Source organism: Lampetra planeri, chromosome 2 (assembly GCF_965212315.1).
Source record: "Lampetra planeri chromosome 2, kcLamPlan1.2.h2, whole genome shotgun sequence".
Taxonomy (NCBI): domain Eukaryota; kingdom Metazoa; phylum Chordata; class Hyperoartia; order Petromyzontiformes; family Petromyzontidae; genus Lampetra; species Lampetra planeri.
In genome coordinates, this window is record NC_136108.1 from 13,476,121 (window position 1) to 13,493,535 (window position 17,415).

Sequence of the window (17,415 nt, forward strand, 5' to 3'; positions counted from 1 at the left end):
ACTGGTCTGCCCAACGCCTGAAATGTTTTCCTCATTTTCTATTCAGCTATATGTAAAAGTAGTTAGTTATTTTCATGTTTATTTAATTTTTATTATTTTATTACTATTTTTATTTTCACCTACGTGACTTTACCGAAAGAACCAAAGAGTATGGATCCTTGCAGTCACGAAAACTTCAAATCTAGAATGTAAAAGTATCTACAGCTTCATAACCAGTTGTAGTATTCCACTGTGTTGTGTGGCTGTCCCCAAAGCTTCAGACACGTATCACTGTTTAAACAAATAGACTAAATGACCACCGTCAGCAACTGCCTCGACTGCTCCATTTATTACTGCATTTTATAACCAGCATTCACCCACATGACACCCTTCCCTGTATGCATAGGCCAATCTCCAACACTCTCTCCAAACTCTCTATTTATGGGCTATGAAGGCACATTGCCAGAAATGTCGCCTATTACGCTATTTGTTGTCCCTCTTAAAAGCAGTGTTGTTGACAAATGTGTTAAGCTTTTTGTTATTTTCGCATGTGCACAACTGCCAATGCGGTCTCACCAAACAATTTGCCAGATTAGGAACCCACACCACAGGCAAATTTTAATTGCAACTCTTTTCATTGTCTGAATGTAATGTCTAAACAAAAATCTAATAATTTTACATCGCGTCGTTCATACAAAACAACATTTCACAATCGCCGAGGATGCACAGACAAGCTGGGAATGCTGCCAGGCGATGAGGCGGTGCTAAAAATTGCTCTGCAGTCCTTTATAAATGTAGATGTTTTCAGCTAAATAGTGGGTGTTTTATACGTTTGGGAAGAAATCGGAGCACTGAGAAACTCGTGCATGCAAAGGGACAACACTCTATCCCATAAAGAAGGGATAGATGATATTAGCCCATACATTGTTGAATTGCAGGTGTATGCCTAGCCACCACCAAATACGGCACACTCATGGGGAATGTTATACCCTACAGACCATAGAATTTAAGACATTTGTATGAATTGAAGAGAGCGATGCAGTGCTGGGAGAATAGCACTGTCTATGCATTGTCGATGGGAAATTGTGTAATTGAGAATGTATAAATAATAAAATAAGAATTTCTACTCGTTGCATTTGATAATGGACATTTTCAACAACACCATTTGAAAATGTGTTGATCACTCATATATGGTATTCACAAATTCTAGGCATATTGACAATTTTAGTTTGTTTTTGTTTGCATAATCTGATCCTGTGTGCATAACACGTACAAACAAGTTGCAAGGAGGACACTTGTTAAAACTTCGGGTTTTATTTTCACAAGAAATGTTACGTGTTATTGCAAGGGTGATAAAATATAGACTTGCATTGGGGCCGCGTGTCTTAACTTAAATAAATAACATACCGTAGAGGCAACTATACACATATCATCATTATTATATTTACAACAATGAAATTTCACATCTGCAAATAAATAATTCAGAGAGCAACCTCGCACAGTAGTTTCAATTAAATGTCAAGGATAAAAAAAACCCTTCAAGGTCATTCAGCAAATGTATATAAAGCAGGTCAAAGGATTCCAATCATCACGAGTCATATACAACACAACGAACACATACAGAATTAAGGACACTCACACAACAGTTATAAATTAAAGTGTGTGCAAACCAAGCGTTCTCACATAATGTGGCAAGCATTTAAAGCGCTATACATCTTGTGTGGGCTGCGAAAAAATATGGCAAACTTGCGAACAAATATGAACGTTTTCAAAAATATGAATCCATATATGCAAGTTGTTACATACAACCTCTGGTACTAAAATACAGCACGTGGGTGCCGAGTGTGGAGCGTTTAAAGTGTATCGGTGCATGTGCTAGCAAATAATGAAGGCTAATAAATAGACAAAAACACAATACTCATGAGAACTCTAAGGGAATAAACATTAACATATTGTTATTAATACTACGTTTGCTTAAAATCGTCTTATGTTGCTGTGTTTTACGACTCATAATTTACAAGCACAGAAACTAAAATCATTGAACAGCAAAAAAAATCATGTTACCATTAAATGGATTTGACATTTTTTTCACATTTTCCTTTTTTATGGCAAAACAAATCTCTAATTCTCCCTTCATCTACGTCTGTTTAGGGTAATTTATAACAATGCAGTAGTTAACTTATGGTGTACCAGTGTTTTGGTAACACATACAATCTTATCGACAAGTTATTTCCATTTCTTTACAGCGCATTTCAATTGATGCCAAAAACTGAAGTTGCAAATTGAACTTGTGATAATGTGCGTGTGTGATTTCAGTGTCCATTTTATTTTAAGTCATATAACTTGTGCAAAAGCCGCTGTGTAATTTTGATGTGCGCCTTCAGAAGGTGTTTTTTTTAATCCTTTATATTAAGTTCGCTCGCTTGTTTGCTTGCGTGCTTGCGTGCTTGCTTGCTTACGACCGTGCAAATCTTTCGGTCGTTTTTAAACCCACTTCCCGCGATCCAATCGAGCTGAGATTTTCCACACAGACTCGTTGTGCGTGACAATTAATTTTCGTGAAGATTTTTTTCCAAAATTTTACACTGTTTAGGGAATTTTTAAAAAATATTTAATTACCAATTGCTTAATGCTGGCAGACAATTATCTGACCCATTGGTGGCAGCCATCTCAAGCCAGAGGACGAGAGGACTCTAGCCGCCACGCATATAAAGGATTTAGAGTGAAAAACTTTGTTTTTACGGGTTAATTTTTTTAAAGCTAGAATTCCACAGTATCACTGCCCAGGATAAGGAAGCGGTTTGACACTCGTGACTCAGTGTCATGTTTGAGTGCTAAGCTGCGACGTGGGAGGGAATGTTGCTACACGTTCACAGACAATGTGTCACCTGCACTTGTTCTTATTTTTATCTTTAGTTCCAGCATGGTGCTTTAGTATGTAGCTGTTTTAGCCTGCCTTGGCAGTAAAAACATCGTGGCTGATTTAAAGCGAGAACTGATCTCATTTCCGGTGTGTGTGTGTGTGCATCACTGTGTATGTAGTGTGTATATATATGAATTTGCAGTTTAAAAGCTAGGTTTTTAACACAATTAACTATAATATGCAATGACGCTGCATGTGTGATTAAAACAATTTGTAGAATTAAATGTACGTGTGAACAATATATAGTCTAAAATGTTGTTTAGTTTAATTCTTTTCATCATGCAAGACAGTTGAGAGTTGCAAATGGCCAGTGTATGCTTTCTTCCAACATGGAAAATGTTATAATAAAAAAAATGGAGGACTGTGTACACTAAACTGTGGTGTGGGGATGCACATGATTTTACTCGTGACATCTGCCCGTGCTTTTATTCGGATGTCCACAAATGACTTCATCCCATTTTAATGTATGTGTGTGTATTGTCTTTATAGTAGTGTTTGCCTTCTGTAAATACACACGCACACACAAATTATACAATGTGAGAACTGGTCAAAATGTTTTCGAGCATTGGGTCGACATCATGCTTGCCAAATTTTATAGCTCCTGATTTTGTTCTCATCATAGGATGTAATAAGTGCATTTATATTTGGGGTAATTACAAAGGAAAATAAAGTACAGCATCTGTAGGTGTGTGCAGGATTTGCATGTTGCCTCCGAAGTTTTTCCTGCCCCATTAAATGTGAGTGTGCCTATGGATAGTTGTACGTATAGGTTGAATGTAAAGTGTAAAGGTACAGTCCTGCAACTACTTGCTCACCCCACTGCTGGCGGAAGGGCCTCCACTAGCGGGAGCTCTAGAGACTCCCTGTAGACGATATTTGTATGTACATGTATTGTATGTACTGCATACATATTTATAAGTTGATACTGATACAGTTGTAAATTCTGTATATAAATGCTTATGAAGACCTGTATGCATAAGGGAATAATTTCCCCCTTTTGTATCCACATTAATAAGTGTCAAATTCTCCAAAAAAACACTGTCAAATAGGTACATATGCAGTATTTTCGTCCACTTCTATGTAAGCGGGCATCGCGCGAAGCCGAATATGACATCTCTGCCTGCCAATATCATCATCCCTGTACATAAGTACAGCAGTGTTGCACAAGAGCAGCCGTTGTTATACTGTTGACCGAATACTGATGTTCGGTGTCGGTGGCACAGCTAAAGCATAGCCTCTGTGCGGCATGTGTTGCATATTGCTGCGGTGTACTTGGTCACACTCTTAGGTTTTTTCGGGAAAATCACGTACGTAAAAAATAAAAATAATATAAATAATAATAGAAATTATATTTTTATTTCTATTATTATTTCTATTTATTATTATTTATGTTTACCTACATAATAGAAATAAAAAATAAAATTTCTATTGTACTTGGTCACACTCTTAGGTTTTTTCGATAAAGTCACGTAGGTAAAAATAAATAATATAAATAATAATAGAAATAAAACATATAATTTATATTATTATTTCTATTATTTTTAGAAATAATTTTTATTTCTATTATTATTTATATAATTTTTATCATTTATTTTTACCTACGTGACTTACCGAAAAAACCTAAGAGTGTGACCAAGTACAATAGAAATTATATTTTTTATTTCTATTATTATTTCTATTATTTACATTATTTATTTTTACCTACGTCACTTTAACGAAAAAAACCTAAGAGTATGAATCCTTGCCAGTCACGAAAGCTTCAAATCTAGAAATAAGTACTTGCTCGTGTTTGAATGCGTGCGACGCTGCCACTGCGCACGTGTGCGCGCGCGGTGCGGAGCGTCACGCCCGCACCGCGGAGCTCATGGGGGCAGTGAGTGGCACCATGGAGCCGCAGTCGTACTCCACGTCGACAGTGGTGTGGGGCCCCGCCGCCGCTCCACTCAGGCTGCTCATGGACGCGTCGTGTTGCCGCTCGCGCAGGCTCTGGATGTAGCTCTGAGAGACACGCGGGAGCCCCCACGGGGGTGACAGGAACCTTACGTCAACTCGCGTAGATGGGCAGCTCTCACCTCGCCACGGAACAACGTGTTGCCACGGTGTTTTGTAAGAAAGCCTTCTACTGGTAGGAACGAAGTGAACCAGCCTACAATAGATTATATCGTCCGTCCGTCCGATGTCCGATTAGGTGTAGCAACATCGCCCCCTACTGCAAACACTTGGCAGGACCCTACAAAAACCTTTAGACTCAGTGAGGCTTTCCTGGCTAAACAAGTGTAACATTCCCTTATAATTCCCTGAGATAGTTTTTAATTAAAACATTTAAATTCAAAATTAACTCACAGCGGCCTAAAGCCTACAGCTAGGCCTAAAGCCTAGAACTAGGCCTCAAACTCTCCCTTCGTGTCGTACCCCCGCCATTTCATTTTATTATAGCCATTCATTTGTTCGTTCCTACCAGCCCACCCCGCAGGGACCTGTTTAATACACTACCACATTGTGCGGTCTTATCATTGTCTTTGCTCACAAGGATCTTAGGAATGCGAAGGCTGTGACATCTTTCACCTTTCTCACATCTGTCACCAATTATTCTTCTCCTCAGTGAAGAAAACACCCCAACCCCCTCGTTCATTTAAATAATCTTAGTGCTATTCCATCTCACACACTAATGTGCACTGCCGTGCATTTTGTGTACGTATTTTAATTAGACGTATTAATAGTAATTAAAAAACTGTAAGCCCAAAGGATATCGGTGCTATTTGGACACCAGACAGATCAACTGTGTTTTAAGTGAGCGTCTATGAAACATGAAAGGCTGCTGCATATGCAGGAATTGTAAGCAGTGGCAGAATATTATTGCATCATTTTCATGTTTGTGCCAAGACGGAGTATACCCCTGGGCTACATAGCTAATCTTTCTGGCAATGTACATGTCCTTTAAACTGAACTCAGCCTGCATAGATTATCTCAGCTGAGATTGAACATTTTAGTGGTACAGTATATACAATCCTGCTGCAAATTTGTACAATTTCACTTTGGGGCTGTAAGGACATTAAGAGTTGAGCAATACTTCTGGAAAATCGACTTTAAAACTCAAGCCTAATAGCTTTGTCATTACTCTCCCAATACGTCCCATTTCCATGAGAGCATCCAGCAACCCATGGCCCCTCCAGGGCTGGCCTAACATTGACCGAATGGGCCACAAGGAGCAGTACAGAGAGGAGACATCTGCGAGTTGTGCTTGCAGCTAAAACCAAAGGCCAATGGCATCAATGGGAAAACAAATAGCACTTTTATTACACCTTATGCCACAAGGGAGTGGGGAAGTGTTGGGCATGAGTTTGCAGTCATAGCATCAGCAAGGGAGCAGCATAGATGATATACAGTGGTCGTTTTTTTGTTTAAAAAAAAGATTTTCTATGGTTTTATTTCAATTATGCGTTTGGTGTCATGCCATGAGCAATTTTTTTTACGTGAATTCAGTTAGAGGATGGCCCACGGAAGATTATATCACAGAAATGCTTCTGAGTAATTCAAGTGACCTGTTATTCATAATAGGGACATTGCAATGTCCTATGTGCCCTGCTATGGATGCATTCATCACATGGTAATTAAACTTTTTAATTCTCAGAGGAAGATTTTTTGCCAAATTAAGGTAATAACTACATTTTTCAACGGCTTTATCTAACTTGAAAGCTGTGTTGTGGTCAAATCTTCCAATCAAAATATCGTCCAGTTCCCGTTGTCCAATCGATCCCAAATTTTGCACACACTCAGATCCAAACACAATGCATGCCCGAATCAAAATCGGCATCAATTAATCAATTACTTGCCTCGTTTAAAGCAAATAATATTTTGTATGCAAGCCTTATTCGACGAGTGCTTTGCGAACAGGTTTTGTAAAAACATTATATTAATACCAATGTAGGAGTCGAGAGTTCTAAACTCGCCTGGAACATATTTTTTTTTGGTACTATTTCTTTTATTTTTCCTTATTTAAGGTCAACAGTCACATTCAATGCTTTGGTGTCTTTACAAAAGTTTATTATGATGTAGTGCATCCAATAGGACACTGCATTGAGAGGGTCCGTGACGTCATTTTTGCACTAACCCCATTTAAAGTGAACTTTTAACATTCATATTGATGATTTTTTCCATTTCAAAATAAAGCTGGTTGTGGTGGACAAATCGGTTGAGTGTTGCCCTTTTCAATACATTCTGCAATCAAACCTGTGAAGTCTGCACCAAACGCTGCTATCCAAATAATATTTACAGAGTACGAGGTAATGAAAATGCATTGCACTATCTACCAAACGAATTGTCATCAAAGCAAACATTGCAAATGTGTTCGCGTTGCAAGCCACACATCAGCAGTAACAATAGAGCTGCACCGTCAATAGCTCACTGGAATAATTTAGATCCTGGTGAAATTCCAGATGTGATTCGAGTCTTACCACAGCCAGAACAACGTCTATTATCAAGAGTTATACCTTTTGTGAACATCATCAAATTCACTCCAGAATTCGGTCAATATGGCTTTTTGCTATGGACATCATTAAAGTTAGTGACACATTTCCACGATCAATGGCTAATACTGGAATGGTTGTCATCACAGAACATCTTGAAAATCTCAACATCACACGTGCATTCTCTATACATCGTGAACAGGTTTACAATGCACTCAACTGGCTAATTCGAAACAATCCACTTTATCGGGATGTAACAATCAATGAAGAAGCAAACATCGCTGATGTACATTCAATTGCTATTCACTATGCAACACTTACCTTTGACTAAAGCACTGCTGAATAAACCACTCACACTAAAATTGCACATCTTATCACGTTTTAAATGACAATGTTTGAAGTGGGCGCACTTTGTTTACCGTAATACTTTCAGTGGCTGTAGGGGGGTGCGAAAGTTTCAGCGGAGGCTATGGATTGCACAATGGGAAGGGTTTTATCAAGCGTCTACCAGACGCGGAATCATAATTGCTGAGTCCCTTAGGCAGCTGCTATTAGCTGAGCACTATACAGTCGCGACCATGAGCTTTGTTTCAAACTTCCAATGGCTTTGTTACCAGGAGGCAATGGCGTTACCGTAGTGCCGCTATTGTCTGCGCAGTGCGCAATCTACCAGTGCTAAGACTGTACAGGGGTAACTACCCGTCCAGTAGCTGTAATATGATGAGGTCGATTGCTGGTAAGCCTAACAGTACGCTTACTTACTTATCTACCAGTTATGTGTTACTTGTTTATTGGATATTTACTTTTGTTACTTATTTACTGTTTTAAGTTCACTCGTTTCCGGTTAGTTTGTTTTCTTTGTGCACGTTATGATTTTAATGTTAACAATTGATAGTGGAATATATTACAAATGTAAACTTTGTATTAATATGAGGGAATTCAGCTGCGGTAACGACGTTAAAGATATCAATGCATGCGGGGTATATGGAGGTGCGGGCTATCTGAAATTAGTTTTACACAAAACGCTATTTTTGCGGGGTATATGCGTCTGCGGGTTGTATGCATATGCGGGCTATATGCGGGAAAATACGGTAGATTTGTTTGCGCTGCATGGCATCAAGCAACTGAAGATATGTTTACATGGGCCAATGCAGGTGTTCAGTGTTGTGCAATGGTGTTGGCAAATATTGTAAGAGCTACTCTACTGCCACCAAGCATATGGACCATAAACACATTGAACGTGAACTTTATTGCGGGTGATGAAATGTATGAAACCATTCGATTGGCCAAACTTGCGAATCTAGGATATCCAATGACAGCTAACGGATATCTGGAAGTCAAACATTTCGAGTCTTCATCACTGGTCGAGCTGGAGTGGCCAAAACATTCCTACTGAATTTGTTGAAATATCAAATCAATCGTTGCTTTGCAAAGAAAGCTGTCATAGTATGTGCGTTAATTGAAGTCGCTGCGCGCCTTATCGGTGGATCAACTATTCATTCCACATTCAAATTGCCTGTTCAAAGAGATGGTCGAAGTGCTACCATGTCACCATTAACCCGACATTACTTACGAACCACGCGACTACAATGGAAGGACATTGAATGCATCATCATCGATGATATTTTAATGGTCTCATATCAGATGCTATGCATGATTTATATGCGTCTTCGACAGCTGAAGAATAAGTATGATCAATTCGGTGGTCTCAATGTCCTGTTGTTTGGCGCTTTGATGCAGCTTCCTCCAGTTAGACCAAAAAACACAACTGTCACTCCTATATATGGTCAGCCAGAACATCTACAACCAGCCATTAATCTATGGAGATTATTCACACTGAGCGAGCTTAAAGCCAATATGGGACAGCAAGTTGATAATACGTTCATCACTGTATTGAATGCACTGCGAGTTGGAGAAACGAGAGCTGAGCATTTCGCAGTATTGGAAAGCAGACGTCTTCAACAACCAATTGGAGAGTTTGCCATAGATAAAGCTCTGCGAATCTATCCAACGATGAATCAAGTTAATGCTCATAATGAAGCAGTGCTTCAATACTTCAGAGCTCTTAAGACCCCTATGTACACAACAACAGCACAATATCAATTAGTGGATGCTGCAAGAAATGTTGAAAATATCAAAATAAGCACAATCATTCCTAAGGACATCACATGAATTGCTAATATTTATAGGAGCCAAAGTCATGTTAAGATCCAACATTGATGTCTCGAAAGGACTTGTAAATGGTGCTGTTCGATATATTGTCCAGTAACACCACCATGTGTACGTTCGCAGATGCAAGCCTCTTTATACAATGTACAGGTTTTACATATCATCCTTTACAACCCATGCATTCAGCGTCACCCTATTCTCTGTAGAAAATACGAAACATTACATTCTGCAGTTAATACATCTTCTTTAATCACTTATTATATTTGCCACGTTTGCTTTGTGCGATTGGTTCAATGTTTGTGAATGTAAGCAGGTGTTTTTGGCATCTAGTAGGCATGTCGAGATTTGATAAATCGTCATGATTTAGGGTCACAATTTTACTTGAAAAGCAATTTACTTGTCTTGTGAATACTGTTTCATTTTCCCTATCTCATTTGTACAAGTTTGTTTGTTCAATTAGCCCAAATATAACAGCATGTCATTTGCATGTCATTTTCGTAAATCATAAATCATTGATTCTTTCAATTGAATGCATGCACCGTAAACATTTTAATATATTTTTACCTGAAAAGATTGATCAATTCATCGTTACGTGCCCAGCATCCAGGACACAGAACGAAGCCAATGACCACATGGGTGGCCCTCAGAGGCACCACCGCTCACTCACCCATTGCTTAAACTTGTGTTCCCGTTATTCAGCCTCACGGAGTTTTTGCAACAATGGAAGGACTACTACAGGAGTACCCCACAACTCGGTAGCCCTGCATTTTCTGCAACGTGCAGGGGTGTGGTGGAGTGCACAGTGGTCACTGTGAAGTGCTGCTGCAGGTCATACCGGAGGCAGCACATCTCCTGTGAAGCGGCGCACGGGGCAGGGCTTGCGGCGGTAAATGCCCTCAGGGGGGGCGCGCTGCCGCTTGCCCACGTGCTGTTGCTGCTTCTGCTGTCGAATCCGCATCATCTGCACGCGCTTTTGCCGGTGCCTGATTATCACTGCACCACCGTCCAAGCACATGGCAAGATAAGATGTCACCATGGATTTTGTAGCCGTGGTTAACAAATTTACTCGTGCAGCCGGAGGATGATGAGCAGGAAAAATATATGGTGGTATACAGTCAGGTGAATTTTGGATGTTGGATGTCAACTGAAACCAATATTAAATCTTGAGGGAGAAAGATATGACAAGACGTGGTGGCAGCAATGGCAGTGACCATGATGAGATTTTTATTGCACCCTTGCATGCCATTCAGCAGTGATAATATGGGAGCATGCAAGTTATGATTATTATTTCAGGATGTAAGGTTATCTTTGAATTGCGGCCAATGCTTTCAATCCATTCACCACTGTTGTCATCACCGTCATACCTTCGGCATGGTTGGGCCTCTCGGCCGTCACCTTCCACTGCACGAGGATGCCCAGCAGGCCGAGCGTGGGCCACACGGACAGCACGGCCCAGCTGTACCAGCAGAATGTCGCGCTAGCGCTGTTGGGCGAGCGCAGCCTGTCGGAGGCGTAGCGCACAAGTGCGAACATCTCCACAAAGTAGTCGACAGCGGCGGTCACAACGGCCGCTCCGAACGCCGAAGTGGAGAGGACTACGAAGGGCTTGGGCCACTGCAGCGTGAGCACTGCGAAGAGCATTCCGGAGCCCACAAGCGCGCCCAGCGGCACCCAGGCGGTGGGCGGCCGGTAGTAGGGCTCGATGGCCACAAGGGTCGTGGCGGCCAGCAGCAGGCCCAGCAGGAGGCCCGTGGTGAAGAGGCCGACTGTGCGAACTAGCATAGTCACGAGGCCGCAGAGCAGGCCGATGGCCAGGCCGATGCCCGCACTGGCCTCGAGCGTCAGTTCTGTGTCCAGCACACGCTCCTTGTGGCACAACAGGAAGATGACGACGGAGCCGAACATGAGGCCTGTCAGGAACATCACTGCCTTGATGCAGCGGTAACCTGCATGAGAGAGATAGCAGGCGCGGGGAAAGACGTCTTTTGCTGGACCATTCTTGGTACAGTTACAAGCTGCTGAAGAGTGATTAATACACAGTCACAGCAGTAGCCAGTGTATGTATGCTGCCTTGACATGAATAGTTGGTGTCCAAAATGGCCTGTTACCTCTTGGTTACCTAAGTCTGTATTTGATTTACCTATGTGTGTACTTAGAGCCCGATTTACCCATAGTCTCAAATTGTGTAGACCCTCCTTAAGGCCCTCCATTCCATATTGAAGTAACAGCTGAGCTACAATCGCACACCCATCGGATATTTTGCCTTTGAGTTACCATGACATCATCCATGACTTTTTCATAGCTAATGCTAGAATAAAACTGTGTTGTTTGTTTCAAGAAATTAGTGTAGTGAGTGATTTATGTTTGATGAATTTACCTTGGTAGAATACATTTGTCAATTTTACATCGGTAAATTAATGTTGGATTTTGTTGTTGTTGCAATTTGTAATACAACATACATACTTGTGCCCTTCCCTCCTATTAGCCTTAGGCCCCTCATAACCTTAATCTGGCCCTGTGTGTACCTATGTTAACATGATGGCAAATACTTTAAGAGCTATACTTTGGAGGAGGATAGTTTAGCAAGAGCTTGGGTTCTTGAAGTGGCAATGAACACAATAAGCATTCTCAAATGTGCATATGAAGCTAAAGGTGAATACTTGGACGGTATGAAAGTTGTGTGTCCCATCACAATTTGGGCTTTAATACCAACACATTACAATTATATTTAATCATATTGTTACTTGTCTTTACCCATAAAGCAGTCAGTTTGATGATGCAGAAATCACCGATTCACTTTGGTCACTCGCCCACAGGCGACCAGTCGCCTCCTCATCACTACCATGGTTACGATTCCCATGAACTTAACCCATTGACTCCTCCACCCGTTTTGAAGACGCGGTCTACCAGACAGTTTTGTCTACACCGTGTTCAACCGCCATACTGCAGGTTCTATTTCTGGCTTTCCCTCCATGTTTTGCAAAGATTGTATAACTTTGCTCAATTCAATAACCTTACTTAAATATTACACCTTTAATAATGCTGTCTGTTGCTGGCCACTTGGTATTTTAGGCCTTTCGGCCTGTGTTCAGCAATACTGGTAAAAACACAAATCGATGCTGTGAGGGCGAGAGGGCTTAGATGGGGATGTGTGTGGTTCTCAAATGTTACTTATTCTAAACTCAAACCACTCTGCAGCGTTGTTTGTGCAGGCTATATCCATGGGCATTTTCGAAATGAGCACATTTCATGGATAGCTTACAACATTTCAAAGAGAACATGTCTCCTGCTTTCCATGCAAGTAGTGAGTGTTAACTTTTCTCTATTTTTTACATTTTGCCCCGAGCAGTAAACTGTAACCCGAATCTTACGCCGGTGTAATAAGGGCTTTGTGCTTGACCATTGCTACCCCACCAAAGACTAAAACATGACTGACTGCGGATGGGCGACCCCGGCCTCAGCCACATCTCACCGAAGAAGCAGTAGACGATGCCGAAGACGCAGCACGTGCCGCAGATGGCCGTGGGCACCACAGTGTACGAGCGCTCGATCTCGTCCTTGCAGTCGCTCCACACGCCGCCCTCCGGCACCCAGTCCAGGCCATAGGGCCTCGCCGCAGGAGTCGGTGTCGGGGCTGAGGGGGCGGCGGCAGCATCGATGGGGGCCGGGGAGGTCATGGTGGCAGAATGGGGGACGGGCGGTCCCGCTTGTGACCTCGCTGTGGTTCTCCTTTACGTCGTCATCATGCCGCAGGGCTTAGCACAGGCAAAGCACGGGCACAGGCGTGGTCCACAATAGGCCTGCAGGGTAGGGTGCATCAGAACAGATGTGAGACTCGCCCATGTCCAAATAAATAGCGAGGCGGTGGTGGTGCAAGCCTGTAATCCAGCACTGGACGCGAGGGTTGGTGAATCGCACAAATGTTGTGAAACTCCCTTCCTGTAGCGATCGAGGTGCCATACCGTCACTCGCCAAGAGAAGCCAGTACAGCAAGTGGACTAATCGCCATCCGTATCTATCTGTAAATATATAGAGTTTTGCCCCCTTGGCTGAAAACATCTTAAAAGAAAAGACAACCTAATACAAAACCCTCATGAAAATGAGTCCTATGACTAAGTGTGGCTTTCCTGGATAAGTGCATTATAAATATTAAATTATTATATGAATGTGCCATACCTCAGAAGCTAAGCAGGTATGAGCCTGGATAGTGCATTGAAGGGTTATCACTGCACAATGGTTGGCACAGGGCTGCAAGGGCTTTAGGGGCTGCCTGGTTGGCAGCCCTGCCATCTATGCTCTCCGACTTCACCGACACACCCTGGGCAGGGTAGATTGACAAAAAATTAACCCGTAAAAACAAAGTTTTTCACTATAAATCCTTTATATGCGTGTTCAATGGGCCACAACCCAGCCCACATTGGTCTTTGAAACGGGCGGCTAGAGTCCTCTCGTCCTCTGGCTTGAGATGGCTGCCACCTATGGGTCAGATGAATGGCTGCCACCATTAAGCAATTGGTAATTAAATATAATTTATTTTTTCCTAAAAAGTGTAAAATTTTAGAAAAAATGTTTTCACGAAAATACACTGTCACGCACAACGAGTCTGTGTGCAAAATGTCAGCTCGATTGGATCACGGGAAGTGGGTTAAAAAACGACCGAAAGATCTGCACGGTCGTAAGCAAGCAAGCAAGTGAACTTAATATAAAGGATTTAAAAATGGCTCTACATAGTGGCGGCTCGTCACATTTCCACTAGGTGGGGCTATTGTGAGAGACCACTGAACATATGGTGTTCTAATTAAGAAAAACCTCGTCATGTTATTGGCCTTCCCGTGAATGTGATATAACCGTCTAATCTATCAACGGCAGACATTTTTCAACAATATGAAACAACAAAACTGACACCTTTTTTTACAAGGAGTCATGTTTGCATAGACCACAATACCTGCAGTCATAATGCAAACAAAAAACATAACTCTGATAATGATATGCACTGTCCTTGAAGTTGATTGGTCCACACCCGAGACAGCTTTCCTTAGAGCCTAGTCTCACATGGTGTTGGACCAGATGACGCCAAAAGGCGCACAACTCAAAGACAAAAAAAAGGTGTCAGTTTTGTTGCCAGATAAAAAGGGTAAAAAGCAATTATCATATTTTTTACTGGCAAATGAGGTTCCAATGGAATATGAAACAAATCAATAAAGCACTTAAATGCTGTCCTCATGACCATCAAGTCCACACTACAGGACCCCTTTGACAATGCCAAAAGCCTAAAGAACAATTAAAGATGAGCTGACACAACTCAACAAATTAGCCAAGGCAACTAAGACACCGCGTACTGAACAACATCAGCCACACACCGTCGTACACCCACCTACACAAAAAGGACCGAGTTGCTTGACATTCAACTGCTCCTGCAAAGTCATCCTTTCAAATTGAATATTTAGGAGTGACTCCACAGCATTCCTATTCTTTGGTTCATTCGGTAAAGTCACGTTGATAGAAAATTAAATCAAAAATAAAACGAAAAATAACAAAACAAAAAAATACAAAATTAAAATTTATAACAAACATTTCTATCTACGTGACTTTACCGAAAGAACCAAAGAATATGACTCCACAGTGTTCGTTGCTAATTCTTCGTTCGCTGCACCTGCTGCCATCGTCATTGCTGTTGTTTCCTCCTGGAGCGTGTAGACCGTGAGCTGCTATATTTGCACAGCGCAACCTCGCCTCAGCACATTTCAGTACTACAGTATTTGAGTAGTTTTCGGTGATTAGAGGATGAAAGTAGACAAATAATTAACTCGGTAAATAGATTATTGTTATATACAAGTGAATATCGCTCGGATTATAAACTACTCGTCATAGTGGAATTTGGGACATTGCTTAGTGGGTAGAGCAGCAGCGTGTCCAATCGTGTGACTTAAAATCCATCATCCCTGTGGTGGGGCGGGGAGTCTGTAAAATGATTAAACAGCAGGTAAACGCAACGATGATTACCTACACAAACAATGGAAGATTTACAAACCAGGACCTTTCCATTGGTAAATACAATTTCAAACACTGGCTCAGGACTGCTATTTGTTGATGAGTGCTACCCATTGCTCACTGGAGCATGGGGACATCGTGGCTTTCAAAATATATGGAGTTTATATTTTTCGGTAAACATTACATACTTCAATTCCGAGTGTCCTTTTGCTGATGAATGTTAATAGGTGTGACTTTTGCGTGTGAAATTATTTATTTGTCGTGTTACAACCGTGTCGGGAGCAAGAAAACAACATGTGCTGGAATTTAGTTAAAAAATGTTAATGCATGTAATTTTGTTTATCGAAAGTGTGACTATGCTAATGGGGTACAATTATTAAAGTCGACAATTTTCACTGGATGCAGAGGAAGTGACACCTGCTATATTTTCCCTCGAGTCTCTGCGGAACAGGGAAGGCCGCTCTTTTATTTTGCATGCAGTATGTTACTGTAATAATACACTCTTTCTTTTTGTAGTAGACACGATCCCGTGTGGTATTATACATCCAAGAGTTTATGACATTCAAGGAAATAGATTTTTGTTCTCTTTGCAGAAAATAGCATTTAGTTCGGCATTCGGCTCTGTGTCATCGCTATTGCCATTGTGTACAAGTTGTGGTGGCTGGCTCGCCCCTGAGCATCATCTCCCATAAACAAACCCCTCCCGTCCTCTCGCTCCTATCTCAGCAGGGCGGAGGGGGGGATGTCTCCTTGTGAGTGGTCACACAGGGATGAGCAGACGTGGCAAGCATCGGCTGTTTAAAAACTCGTGTCACTTTGTCGATATTGACGAATGGGATTTTGAAGAAGGACATTTCATTATATATTTCTTACTATCTACGACTTCTTAATAGTATGTTAGAATCTTTTTTTTCTTTTCTTATTTCCCAGCAGGGTGATCAAATGTATTTTGTTTCAATGAAAACGTTTTCAAATGCGATCAATTGCAAACGAACGAATGCAATACCACTGCGAACTAATGATGCTCTTAGACGATGCTGACCAGCAATGAACATCCAGTGCCTAAATTTCGATTTAAAGCTTTCGTGACTGCAGGGATTCATATTCTTGGTTATTTCGGTAAAGTCACGTAGAATGTAAATAATAAAATAATAAAAATAAAACATCATAAAATAATTCTCACGACGTTTCGGCCACAACGCAAGCAGCCGTCCTCAGGTGGAGAACAGGTCTGTCGAGAAGACAGGTCTGTCATTCAGACTCTGTCTTCAGGTGGAGAACAGGTCTGTCGAGAAGACAGGTCTGTCATTCAGACTCTGTCTTCAGGTGGAGAACAGGTCTGTCGAGAAGACAGGTCTGTCATTCAGACTCTGTCTTCTCGACAGACCTGTTCTCCACCTGAGGACGGCTGCTTGCGTTGTGGCCGAAACGTCGTGAGAATTATTTTATTATGTTTAATTTGTATTATTTTATTATTTCCATTCTACGTGACTTTACCGAAAGAACCAAGAAGATGAACAACCCGTACCTAATGCACAGTGCGACTCGCTATCGTTGCATAAGCAAACCCACAGCCAAAAAGCAGTGATTTTTTTGCACATCACCGACCTGTCATAACCCTGAAACCAACCTCGCTAATGATTTCTAGACTCGTAAAACATGCCCGAGGCTGACAGAGCCAAGTTTAACTACCCTGGCACAAAGCATGTCCCTCAAATAAAAACATAAGAATCAACAATACGATGGAGTATTGCAGTTAAAAAGCACAAACACATAAAAAAATAAAATCTCACGGAACAATGTCGAGGATGAAATGCTACTTGCATGTGGCAATGCATTCTCCCTTGTAAAATGGTTTAATACTGTACATCATTCCTGCATCACAGG

General features: G+C 41.4%; 1 protein-coding gene across 1 annotated transcript; it reads right to left on the minus strand.

Moving 5' to 3' along the window:
• Positions 1–4,512: 4,512 nt before the first annotated feature.
• LOC144728488 (transmembrane protein 198-like) lies at positions 4,513–13,331 on the minus strand. Its single transcript, XM_078607981.1, has 4 exons — positions 13,010–13,331; positions 10,902–11,483; positions 10,373–10,530; positions 4,513–4,900 (listed from the first exon to the last, which is right to left on the minus strand). Exons 1-4 carry the CDS (start codon positions 13,212–13,214, stop codon positions 4,745–4,747), a joined length of 1,101 nt encoding a protein of 366 aa, XP_078464107.1. The 5' UTR covers positions 13,215–13,331; the 3' UTR covers positions 4,513–4,744.
• Positions 13,332–17,415: the final 4,084 nt, after the last annotated feature.

What these genes read in the sequence shown, in the direction of transcription:
- LOC144728488 (XM_078607981.1), bottom strand. Translation starts at nt 13,214, where the DNA reads ATGACCTCCCCGGCCCCCATCGATGCTGCCGCCGCCCCCTCAGCCCCG. An exon ending in CATCGTCTACTGCTTCTTCG is followed by an intron (nt 11,484 to 13,009) that starts GTGAGATGTGGC and finishes TCTCTCATGCAG; the next exon opens with GTTACCGCTGCATCAAGGCA. An exon ending in GAGGCCCAACCATGCCGAAG is followed by an intron (nt 10,531 to 10,901) that starts GTATGACGGTGA and finishes ACGGTGGTGCAG; the next exon opens with TGATAATCAGGCACCGGCAA.